The sequence below is a fragment of the Phoenix dactylifera genome, chromosome 16 (genome assembly GCF_051530095.1).
Source record: "Phoenix dactylifera cultivar Ajwa chromosome 16, Ajwa_hap1_PhDact_Kaust_v1.1, whole genome shotgun sequence".
Lineage (NCBI taxonomy): Eukaryota > Viridiplantae > Streptophyta > Magnoliopsida > Arecales > Arecaceae > Phoenix > Phoenix dactylifera.
The window spans coordinates 8,663,952-8,677,006 of NC_143205.1; the positions used below are offsets into that span (position 1 = coordinate 8,663,952).

At 39.1% G+C, this 13,055-nt stretch overlaps 2 protein-coding genes across 2 annotated transcripts; both read left to right on the forward strand.

The window, feature by feature from the left end:
* The first annotated feature begins 509 nt into the window (after positions 1-509).
* Positions 510-3,293, forward strand: LOC149751108 (zinc finger BED domain-containing protein RICESLEEPER 2-like). Its single transcript, XM_089927798.1, has 6 exons — positions 510-981; positions 1,075-1,153; positions 1,251-1,563; positions 1,640-2,546; positions 2,720-2,855; positions 2,994-3,293. The coding sequence occupies exons 1-4, from the start codon at positions 593-595 to the stop codon at positions 1,747-1,749; spliced, it is 891 nt and encodes a 296-aa protein (XP_089783924.1). The 5' UTR covers positions 510-592; the 3' UTR covers positions 1,750-2,546; positions 2,720-2,855; positions 2,994-3,293.
* Positions 3,294-8,147: 4,854 nt separating this feature from the next.
* Positions 8,148-9,050, forward strand: LOC103697572 (histone H3.3). Its single transcript, XM_008779461.6, has 3 exons — positions 8,148-8,313; positions 8,415-8,491; positions 8,583-9,050. Exons 1-3 carry the CDS (start codon positions 8,242-8,244, stop codon positions 8,842-8,844), a joined length of 411 nt encoding a protein of 136 aa, XP_008777683.3. The 5' UTR covers positions 8,148-8,241; the 3' UTR covers positions 8,845-9,050.
* Positions 9,051-13,055: the final 4,005 nt, after the last annotated feature.

Consider the following 13,055-nt stretch of genomic DNA (forward strand, 5'->3'; position numbering starts at 1 on the left):
GGCTGATTTGTTGAAATTATATAAAAAAGAGAAGGAAAAATTAGCATTGTGGCTACATTCAATTCCTTCTAGGATAAGTTTAACTTCGGATTTGTGGACCTCCATTACTACCGACGGGTATTTATGTTTAACTGCCCATTTTATTGATGAAGAATGGGTGTTACAAAAGAAAGTTCTTAATTTTCGCTTCGTGCCTCCTCCACATAATGGCATATCTTTATGTGAAATAATTCATGCTTTGTTGATTGATTGGGGGATTGAAAAGAAGTTATATTGCATGACTTTGGATAATGCATCGGTAAATGATGTTTTTGTTGACATGCTAAAGAACCAACTTAATTTGAATAATGCACTGTACTTAGATGGTGAGTTTTTTCATGTCCGATGTTGTGCTCATATTCTTAACTTAATTGTACAAGAGGGATTAAAGGAGATAGATGAACCCATCTTCAAAGTTCGTGAAAGTATTAAATATGTGAGAGGTTCACAAGTTCGGAAATAAAAATTTTTGGAATGTGTTAAACAAGTTTGTTTGGAAAGTAAAAAAGGCTTAAAGCAGGATGTTCCTACAAGATGGAATTCAACTTTTCTGATGCTAGAGAGTGCTCTCTTTTACCGTCGTGCCTTTCTTCATTTGAAATTAAGTGACTCTAATTACAAGCATTGTCCATCTGAAGAGGAGTGGGGTAAAGTTGAGAAGATTAGCAAGTTGTTGTGTGTATTCTATGATGCTACTTTATTATTCTCTGGAGCTAAATATCCTACATCAAACATGTATTTTTCTCAAGTTTTCTTGATTGAGCTTACTTTAAGGCAAGAGATGCAGAGTACAGATGCTTTCATACAAAGAATGACACGGCAGATGTATGGAAAATTTGAAAAGTATTGGTCAAATCATAGCTTAATCTTGGCCATGGCAGTTATTTTGGATCCTCGATACAAATTTCAGTTTGTGGAGTATTGTTATAAGAAGTTGAATGGGTATGATTCTACTGAGAGCATGCGCATCCGTGATTGTATGTTTTCTCTCTTTAATCAGTATATGCTTGCTTCTTCTAAAACTCGTTCTACTAGCACATCAACTCATGGAGATATGGAGATTGGTACTTCATCTGAAACTTCTGTGGCATGTAGAAAAGCAGATGTTTTTAAGGTAATATAAAACTTTTTTTTTCTAAATTAAATATATTGTACTTGTATATGATATTGTTTCTTATAAATAACTCATTCCATTTTTTTCAATAATGTAGGATTTTGATACATTTGAAAGCTTTGATTTTGTGACTACTGCACATAAGTCTCAATTGGAATTATATTTGGATGAGCCTAGAGTTGATAGGAGGTCCAATTTGGATATTCTTGACTTTTGGAAAACCAAGCAGTCTCATTATCCTCAACTTTCTCTTATGGCACGTGATATTCTAACTATTCCAATATCTACGGTCGCCTCTGAATCTGCTTTTAGTATCGGTGGGCGAGTACTTGATAAGTATCGTAGTGCACTTAAACCGGATATTGCCGAGGCCTTGATTTGTACTCGAGATTGGGTGTTTGAAAAAAAAGGTATATATTTTATTAATTATATTTTTATTATTTTTTGAATGAATTTATTATTAATTATTGTAATATTTCAATGTAGATGTTGAGGAGGCCGAGCTAGATGAGATTGTAGAAGATGTCATAAACTCAAGTTCCTACAATGAAATTCAATCAACTCAATGCTCGGCCAATGTTGAATTCTATTCATAGTGAGGCTACCAAGCTTGGTTTGTTTCGAATCTTTCGATTGAATTGCTAACATGTCTAATAGTGCTTAGCCCTTATTCTAAAAATATCTATTGTCGCATGATGTCGTACACAACTATTCGTACAGTAGATACTTCTATTTTTTTCCATTTCCCTTCCAAATAGCATTGAAACATGTCGTTTTGTTTTTCTTTTTACAGGATGATAGCAGAGAAGCATTGAAACATGTCGTTTTGTTTTTCTTTTGGAAATGAGGAACACGGGGCACCCACATTGATATTGATTTGACTCGTGGGTAGCTTGTGTATGTTCCAGTGCTTCTGACATTGGGTGGCTCTGTGGCTTTTGCCTTACTCTGTGGCATTTTTTTAACTTATTTTCTTTCCATTTCCCTTCCAAACAGCATTGAAACATGTCGTACTCTGTGGCATTTTTTTTTACTCTGTGGCTTTTGCTTATGTTATCCAATTATAAATGCTTGTGTTTGACCCAAACTGGCCTGTATGTTCGCACATTAAGTTTTAACCTGTATCATTCCTGTCATACCGACAATTTCTTATTGTATGTGCACTTCTGGTGAATTTTTTTATATGCTGAAAACAATTGGGAACTGTTAGATGTTAATGACTGGGTGTTTGCAAGAGAGATAGGTGGATGGCTTATCAAATGCATTTTCCTGCTGACTAATTTAGCTGTGAGAGATCCTGACTAGAAAGGATTGCATTTGTTTCCTGGTTGCATGATAGCAAGATTACAGGAAAGAAATGGAAACAAGGAAAACAATAACCTGGGTGACAAAGGTAATTCTTTATATTCCTATCCTTTTCCATTATTCATTTTCTTATGTTTATATACTTTGCAAGTTCACTAACACAAAGTCACTGGGAGATCAGTGGACACTTTGTCTCTATAGCATTTAAGACGTTATTTAGTAATTGCATAAGTAAAGGAGAAAGTGAGAAAATTTCTCCAGGTGTTTTCATCCGAATTCAGGATGAAGGTTTAATTAAAGGTTGATGATACCAATGAATACTTGGATTCACGCGGTGTATCAGAGATTCTATATCAGAGGATTTGACCATGGATAGGAAAACATGACATAATAGGATGTAAGCAACCCCAAATTTATGGCTTAATACTTTACATGTGTACCCCCTACACTGGGTTTAGTTCTAATATGCTTGTTTTGCTAAATGGCAGCACCAAGCTTTTTTAATTTGGGAATTTGCTTTATCCTTCATTTGCAGGCTCAAGATTTCAGGCAGCAAGGAACAAAGATGAGAAGGAAGATGTGGTTTCAGAACATGAAGATAAAACTGATCGTCTTGGGCATCATCATTGCATTAATCCTCATCATAATTTTGTCCATTTGCCATGGCTTCAAATGCTAGTATGAGCGGATATGAGATCACTGCACCTCCCTCTCCCACTCAAACTGGTGCTTTTGAGTATAGTGATATCATTTGCTACTACATAAAAAACTAGTGCTTGGTTGATGAATTGTGGTTAAGTGTTCCCCCTTGTGTATGAGTATTTTCATTCTAATATTTTCTTGCCTGTTTGGGAACTGGGATCGGATTGACTTTGTAATTGGATATCATTCCTGTATAGCCTTGAGTGCTATTCTTTCTTAATATATCGAGTGGTCGTTCTCTATGCCCTATTTTCTCGGTATGGACATTTTGTGGATGTCCGTGAATTGATGATGTCTTGATCTGATGGGATGGATGATTTGCTGCTATCTCTTGGTTGTCAGTTATTTTCAGCTTTAGTGATCGCTGAGCAACCATTTTTTTAACTTATTTTCTTAATTACCGATAGCTTTAGACAAACAGGTTAAACAGGTCGGGTCGGGTTGGATAAACAGGTTAAACAGGTCGGGTCAGCATGGGTTAGACTAAACAGGTTAAACGGGTCGGGTCGGGTTGGGCAAACAGGTGACCTGTTTATTAAACAGGTTAAACGGGTCGGGTCGGGTTACCTGTTTATTAAACAGGTCAGGTTCAGGTTGCAATTTCTGACCTGTTTAATAAACAGGTCGGGTTCAGGTTTATGATTTTCTGACCCGACCTATATATGACCCGACCCGTTTATGTCCAACCCGACCCGATTGCCACCCCTACCCAATAGTACAGTACATAACAGTTTATGAAATTAAATATTAATTTCTAATTCTAACACATAATGACAATAATAATTTAATAGTTCATGAAATTAAATGCTTAATTCTAATTCTAACATATAATGCCAATAATAAATCATACATCAACATATGCATGTACATGTTAAAATTCTACTTTAAAGCAATAAGTCACCTACCTGGGTTCGCTTAAAAATTCCTGCCACAGATATCACGAACCCCTGATTAAAACATAACATTAATTATTTAATTAACTAAGAAACATAATTTAAACTAATTCCAATCCCCTTAAACTCCTAAGTTCATAGATTCAAGAATGGGCCCCCAAGATCAAATATAGACCCTAAAATCAGAATCCTTTACACCCAAGTCAATTGTGGCCCAAAACAGATTAGGCCCAATTGAACCAAACCGGATAACAGGTTCAGATCAGATTTCGGGCCCAACCCAAACCAGCCCACAGATCCAATCAGGCCCAACTCAGCCCAAAAAAATAATTCCCCAGCCCAAATTCTTGACTCAGATTCAGACCCTAATCAGAACCCATTCACGGAATAGGTGGAACCGGTTCACAGTTTAGACCCGGTTCAAAGTCTGGTTCACCATTAAGGCACGGATTTCAAAGCAAGGAAAAACACCCAGGCCGAATAAAGAAGAAGAAGAAGAAGAAGAGAAGAAGAAAGAAGGAAGAAGAAGAAGAAGAAGAAGAAGAAGGGAGGAGGGTGGCTGGTGGTTCCGGTCGGCCCTCGGCGGTCGACCGTGGCCCTCGGCGGCGGCTGGCCGCCGCCGCCGGCCACTCTGCTGTCACCGGCGGCGGAAGGGAAGAAGAAGAGAAGAAGGAGAAGAAGAAAGGGAGGAAAGAGAGGGAGATCGGGGCTGGGAAGCCCGACCCCCGTTCGCCACCTCCGGCCGAACTCGTTTCGGCCGGATTGACCCCGGCCGGCCACCGTCGGCCGGCCGAATCCCACAAAAAAAATTTCCCAAAAATAGGAAAATAAAGCCGGTTTACATCCCTCATTCTTTTCCCTTTTAAATCCATAAACAGTAGTAAATCAGTGATCTTTCTCACCTCCGGTCGTCGACGAATGGATCTCCGGCGGCGTTGGCGGCTCCGGCGGCGGCGGTGGCTCCGGCAAACCTCTCAAGAAAAGGGAAGAAGATGAGGGGAAAACTCAAATTTTTAGAGGGATGGGGAAGGGATGGGGCTCGGATGAGGCTCTCAGAGGAGAGAAAGAGGGAGAGAGAGAGAGAGAGAAGAGGGGGGGGGGGGGGGGGGGGAAGCGGGGGTTTCGCTGGCCGTTCGGCCGGCGTGGTCATCGTGGGAAGACCACGATGACCCAACTGAAGTCGGCACTCCTTGCCGACTTCAGTTCGGATCTTCACAAATGATGTCCAGAAAGCTAGAGAGTAGGGTGAGTTTCTTGAAACCACGGGGAAGAAGGATGGGGTGGTGATTGAATTTAAGCATTGCTCTTTTGTTTGATATGGTTGTGCAAGTACACTTTCTGTGTACTTTCTTTGAAGATCTCAATGACTCGTATCAAGATCACGGCAGCTTTATCGTCTGGAAGACAGTTGGCTTGAGCTTTGTATCTTCTTGCCCATCATAACTGGACATTATTCATTGTGATCAATAAGGATCTAACAACAATTGTTGTGGGCATGTTAGCTTGTTTGCCTACATTGTAGAGTTTATTGTTCCCCCTAGCTAATTTTTGACATATGGACATGAATTGCTATCCTGCCACAAGAGCTAGGCTTCAAAAGGGAAGTTGAAAGTTTTATTTTGTTTTGGACTTTGCAAATGGACCTTATGGTTTTTGAATTTCCAGTGAGGATACAAAATGATGATAACAACAGCACGAAATGCAATAGCTAAATTATCAATTATCCTCATCCGACCTCATCAAAGACTAAGCACAACGAAAACTAGGCCAGATTTCTTATGGCTCGTGATCTTCAGTTCACAAGGCTCACTTCTGTAAACAATAGTTGCAAGATATAATCCTACTTTCCCTAATAATTTTCCAAACAATTCAGATTGGCCCAAGCCATTCCATACATTTTCAACTCAAATATCAATATCTTTTTGACCACTCGGCCACTGGTTAAGGATTTGAGAAAGGTCAAGCAAATTTTCAGCAATCACATCCAATGCTGAATAGCTTTCCAATTCCTTCCCTTCAGCCAGGACCATATTGTAGCGAGTCATGTAGGCCTGGTGATCTTCCAATTTGAAACAGTTGTCTCTGGTATCTGATTCATCTAAAGAGAGGTCCTCTAAGACAACTCCTATCTGTGGAGGTAACATGTCTTATTATTCATTTATTTTTACTATTCATTAGTAAAATAATTCACTTGTTTCTTTTTATTGTTCCAGAAGGATGGAATCTTCCTCAATTACCTTCAACGAATTCTACAAGAGAGAAGGTCGAAGAAAAGACTGCAAATCTACGTGGCCATCTTAGCAAAAGACATAGCAACAGCCCTCCTCCATTTTAGCTTTTGAGCAAACAGATAAGTGGAAGGGGAAAAAGAAAGACTTGTACTCCTCCAAACCTTCAAGTCAGAGATGAAGAAGAGGAAGAAGAATTCCATTTGATTTTTGGAAGGAGAGTTGTTGTCCAAAAGTCTTCTTCTATTAATATATTTCCTTTTCTCTTGAAAAGAAATCCGTTCGTATATGCACTCTTATTCTCCGCCTCATTAGAAACAAATATATTGACATACTGTGATTTTGCAAGTAGAAAACATGGAACCTATCTTGGCCAATCAACCGAAGTGAGCTTCTCAGGAGTACCAAGGTCAAAAATGTATGTATGTATATGTATGTATATGTGTGTGCGTGTGTGCGCATAGCAATCGTACAGAGGAAATCCTATGATTCATGCAGAATTTAAGGGTCAAAAATGATCAAAAATATTAGATAGGCAAAATTATAATATGTATAGGATGACTCTAGACAAGTCGTTAATATAGATAAATTTTACCATAGATCTTTGACTATCCTTGACCTTTCCATGTGGTTTGCATGCCAATGAATCAGAACAGATCTTTGGTACAAAGAAATTTTGCCATCTGCCTTTGACTATCTCTTTTTCTACTTTTATCTCGTCAATAATAACAAGTTAAGGGCAAAAAAACAAAGGAGATTGATGCGACCAATCCACTTTTTATACTCTCATCTTGTTATGTTCGGATGTCGATCCATAGGTGGTTTCTTGAGGAAACATGGTATAATGACAAGTGAACAGCAATCAAATGGCAGAATGTGGATATCACAAGAAAAGAAAATCAAATAATATCTTTTACTAATTCAAAATTGAAGAAATCTTGAGGATATTTTTCCATCTGTCCTCAAATAATGACTTCTCAAACGTAGTAAATACTATATCTTTTACTAATTCAGCTAACCTGCGATCAAATGTAGCCCAAACTCCCTTTGTTGTGCAAGGGACTTCCATAGTAACATGGTCCGGCCTCTGTTTTTGTTTTTATTTTTGTTTTTTTTTTAAATTTTAAAGAGGATGTCTCATATATGTTGAGTACGAATACACTCTAAAAAGTTAAAAAATAACAAGTCTCGGAGTGCATCGGGTAATTTCCTCTTCTTTAGCTATAGGGTCTCCTCAGAATGATTAGTCACATACGAGGCTACCCAATCTGTTGCCCCGTTGGCTTCACGATACACGTGCTTTTCTTGCAAGGCCATCCCACCACTGATTATAGCCTGAATATCTCTGAGCAACAGATGGTGCTCGCCCACCACCTCTACATCCTGCTGAATCCAATCAATAACTGTGGCTGAATCACTCTTGAGTTTGTAACTTGAACTGGACAGTCTAGTTTCCATCGCGTAATGCCACCGCGATTACCGTTTGCGCATGAATAGAGCTCATTATGGCTTGGTTTTGGACGCGAAAAAATGTCAATTTTCAAATAAGCCCAGCCCATAGTTTAAATAAAAATAAATAAAATGTAGGCATGAGGCCTAGCCCATGACCAACGCTAACCACGATGGCCCGGCCCACTTAACCCCAGAATGCCGTCCAAGTCTGATCAAAACTCGGTTTCCTAGAAATTCTCACGCTCGCAGCGATCCTCATCAAAATATATCAACCAATGAGAAGAAAGCTCGCGGATTGTGTGTTTCTGCAAACTTATTTCATCCGTCCGATTTCAACAACGACCCAATATCCCCCCTTCACCGGTCACCGCCCTGCCCACGTCGCCCCCGGGCAAGGAGCCCCTTCTCTTTTAAACGTCCCCGGAGCTCAACAATTCTACCCTATTCGTTTCCCCTATTTTGACAGCAAAAGGATTCGAAACCCTAGCCGTCGCACTCCCGTCCTCCGATGGCTCGTACGAAGCAGACCGCTCGCAAGTCCACCGGCGGCAAAGCCCCCCGGAAGCAGCTCGCCACAAAGGTATGTATCATCGCCCCAACGCAATCGATCTCAGTTTTCTTAAGGTTCCTTTGGAAATCCGTTTCCCTGAGTCTCTGCTTTTCGTGATTCCCTTCTTGAAGGCGGCGAGGAAGTCGGCGCCGACCACCGGCGGTGTCAAGAAGCCCCACCGCTACCGCCCCGGCACCGTCGCTCTTCGGTATCTACCATATCCCGTCAAATTGTACTTTTGGTTCCCGATGTTTTTCTTTGGTTTCTTCTCTGAATCTGGATTTTGTGGTGGATTTTAGTGAGATTCGGAAGTACCAGAAGAGTACGGAGTTGCTGATAAGGAAGCTGCCGTTCCAGAGGCTGGTGCGTGAGATCGCGCAGGACTTCAAGACGGATCTCAGGTTTCAGAGTCACGCCGTCTTGGCCCTCCAGGAGGCCGCCGAGGCCTATCTCGTCGGGCTCTTCGAGGACACCAATCTCTGCGCCATCCATGCCAAGCGCGTGACCATTATGCCTAAGGACATCCAACTCGCCCGCCGCATCCGTGGAGAGCGTGCTTAGATTCGTCCCCCGTCTCTCTCTCCCTCTCTCTCTCTTTTCTTTGTTGTGTTTCTTTATTTGCTGAATCTGTTAACTCTCTGGACTAATCTCGTTAAGGTTATAGGTATAATGGTTACTTTTAAGACCTATCATGGTTACTCTGAAACCTTTTTAATATTTTAGTGTTGCTGTATATTCTTGAATTAGAAGCCTCGAATTTGGAATCATGGATGTTGGTATCTGATCATTTTGGTTGTTAGATGAAGTTTTGTTCTGGTGATTTTTGTAGTTGTGGTTTAAGCTTGTGCTGCAGTGCGATGTGGTGGTTGTGTAATTGGGGAAGTAACCGCGACATCTTTGCCTCGTTTCTGAAACACGGGGGTTTGCAATGTGCTAGCTAAAATTAACAATGTGATTTCGTGGGACTCGACCACCATTTAGTTGCTGTCTTCTATCACATCTTATCTTTTAAGAATGGACATTATGGTTTCGGTATCTGGATGGGTTCAGAATGTGTTCATGGGAACAGGCGAGATGCAAAAGTTTTTTTTTTTTTAAATCTTTTCTTGTATAGTTTGTTTCTTAAATGTGGTATCCATTTGAACTCCGCCGCGGCTGGATTTTTGTTTTTCACCTGAATATGTTCAGGAATTCGATGCGCATGATATCACTCAATTGTTTGGCAGAAAGTCGGTAGAAGTTCCCCAGCTTGTGATATGATGGTAAATTAATTGATTTCGTTTGAAATTGACGATAACGGAGTCCCAGGCTGACGAGAAAGGATTTGGGAACCTCGGGTTGGATTGTTTTGTGATGTCACAGGCTCATATTTGTTTTGTGATGTATTTTCTTGGATTATAAGTCTCGAATTTGGATTTAGGGTTCTGCTTATGTGATTATTTTTGTTTGTTGGGTTCTTGGAATGGTGAGAGATAGCATGCTGGTTGCAATCAGCTTTGTTTTGATTTGTTATATTTGCTTGGGGAAATATCTTGTCAATTTTTTTGGAAGAGCGTAAGGTGGAAGTGGATTCCGTTAGTGATTTAATAATAGATTCGAAAACAATTACGAGCTCTCCCCCACTCGTGGGGACAGTATGGTGGAAGAGGATTCCATTAGTCATTTAATAATTGATTCGAAAACAATTATGAATTCTACCCCTCATCTGGGGAATTATGCTGGAAATGATAGATCCTGCTTTAGGGTGTTGCGTTAGGTCCAGGCTTGGGTCTGGGTGGCAGGTCTTGATCCGGTTATTTCTCAGTTTTATCACAAATATTACTTCTCAATTTGGCCAAAACTATTTTTTGTGGGATTTAAGACGGATATCAGAATATGGTTGGTATGGAGGGTTGCTGGAAGACGACTCGTTCTGCTGCTCTCTTGGAGTAGTTGGAAATGTATATATTTGTAGGTGAGAAGAGGGAAGATTTATTACTTCTGAGAAGACTCGTTCTACTGGTCTCTTGAAGACTGAAGTAGAGTAGATTTGTATTTTCTCCTCGTGAACTTCATCAAGTTACCGCCTCCACTCCTGACATGCTGTATGTTAGTATATAAAGTTGTAAGCAAATACATGAGAAAGATACTTGGTAGAAAACTTTATGAAGCTACAGGTTGATATATCTTCTAAATTTTATCAAAAATATCGTAGGATAACGACGGATATCAGATTTGAGCATTTATATAAGATTAAGAAATCTACATAAGACATTTCACTTGAGGTTTAGGCTTAGGTATGCTGTGCTAGGATAGATGGATGTTGAGTATTTATACCGGATCAGATGAAACATATAGGATCAGATAAAACATCTCGCTTGAGGTTTAGGCTTAGGTATGTTATACTAGGATAGCTTTGGACTTGGTCGACCGGTTAAAATAGGTACTGGTATTGATTTGGTTATGTTTGTGGTATGAGTTCTCCCTTAAACTGGGGACTTCCTAGTTTTATAGGTTGAAAATAATCCCAGAAGAATCCCTCAGCCTGAACGGGAGAGAGGTTTTGAGAATATCCAGCTCCAATCACTTTCTAGTAAAAAAAAAAAAAAAATGAAAAATTTGGCATAATTTGCAACATGAAAATCAATGTCATGGATGATGATTTATGATATTTAAATTAGCTAAAGACTAAAAATATTCAATTTTTAGGCTTTTTACCCATGCGTTGAATGAAAATAAACTTGATCATTTAACAGTATGATATAATGTGTCAGTTTGATCTATAATTTAGAAAAATCTGAATTAGTTGAAATCTTAGGTTTGGAATTGCAAATTATATGGATCATGCTGATTTTCTGTATGCAAGATTTTTTATTATTTCTTGTAAAAAGTTTTTGGAGCTAAATGCTCTTAGAAGAATTCTGGTCTCTCGCTCAAAAATTATTTTTTATTTCTTTCATTTCGTGATTCCAAACAGTCAGACGATCTCCTGACCATGTTTGATTGCATTGATGGAGCTTGCGGTAAACTCTCTCCGGAAGGTGCCGATCAATGAGTTCTTGGGAGCGTTATAATAAGCGAAAGGGGAAAAAAAAAAAAAAGAAAAGTTAGGGTGTCACACCTCTGCCTTGAGATCGCGAGCTGCGAGCTGCAGGTCACATCAGACTCATAGAGAACTCGCTCTACAAGCATTCATTCAAGGCATCTCAACATAATATCACAACTATAAAGCAAAATAATTTGACTAATAATATGCAAACTTTATATCTTTAACTAACTCAACTACAATGTTTCACAAGTCCAACATTAATCTAAGGCAATACATTAGTTTAAATAAATTCTAATTTAAGATAACTTGTGCCACAATTCTTCTAGTCGCTCTCTAATATTGAAAACTCCGGTAGGCTAGTTCTTTAAATTTGTAAAAAAGTAAGAAATCGTATAATAAGCTAAACAACCTAATAAGTAATTATCACTTAGCTAAATAAATTAGGCAAACAGATAGATAATAATTTGTAGAAAATAAGCATATATGTAAATCAAATTTTTCTTAAAATATTAAATTTCGTTTATGAATCGTATTCTTTCAAATACTCAATTCATCTTATCGATTCGGAGTTATGACCACATATTCCTCATTGCAGAGTCATAACACTGATGAATCTTCTTGTGGTGAGTTGCGTATCATCTTGCAGCAAAGTCTTTCAGGATCGCTAATTTGCTAACAATACGTCATTAATCATCTTGGACACAACCTTTAGAACAAATTATGTGCCAGTGTATTAGCCTCCATTGGTGGGGTTATCAACATAGCCAGGTCGATATTCATATGGTTCTAGATTTCATATTCCAGTTCTAAAATCATGAGGTGTCAAAATCAATCGATCAAATCCAGTTCTAAAATCGAAAGAAATTAGGGTCGGTTTTTGAAAACAGGAAAAGCAAAGCATCACCTTTTTGCCTAAAATTTGACGATCACCAGCCATCATCGAGGCTCCAATGAATCCGAAAGAGAGAGAGAGAGAGAGTGGGTCGATGGGGACTGGGTTTTTACCTAGTTCTTGGCAGCATTTGGATGTGGCGGCAGCACGACGATGACCGAGCTTCAGAGAGTAAATCGAAGAGATCTTCAACGAAGAGGTCCGATTGGGGCTGGCTTTTTGGTGGGGAGGGATGGAGAGGAGCTCATATAGAGCTCTGCCGCGACCGGAATCCGGCTTAGAGTCGGATTCCGTCCGACCTTCTTGGAGAGGAAGAAGACTCCGGTCGGGATTCTCTTCCCTCCAGGCACGTGTGCAGCACATGCAATTTTTTTTCTTTTTCCCTTTGGGCCAAAAAGGGCTGGGTTGGTCAAGTGGACTGAGCCCAGTCCATTGGGTCTTATGTTCTGCCCCCTAAAAAAAATTTTGTCCATGAAATTTTGTTTTCTTGCACTTTCAAAACGTTAGAGATACATAGTTCTAATCTGATCCTCAAATTTTCAATAATTCTACTTAATACAACTTCATCATTAGATCTTATCAGAAGGATAAGGTTCAAATACTTCTAGACTTCATTTTTTTTAGATGATGTAAATCAAACTTCTCTCTCTCATAAACACAAATCAACATTTTAATTTTGAATAGTAATATCAAATTTCTTTTATCAAAATATCAACTGCTCTTGATTAACCGATCTATCATAATATTAGATCATAAACAACTTTAATCCACTCCTAGTAGAATATTCATCAAAGTCGATTGATAACCTCATTTTCTTTCAATCAGATAGAGGGTTGATATTAATTAAAGAAG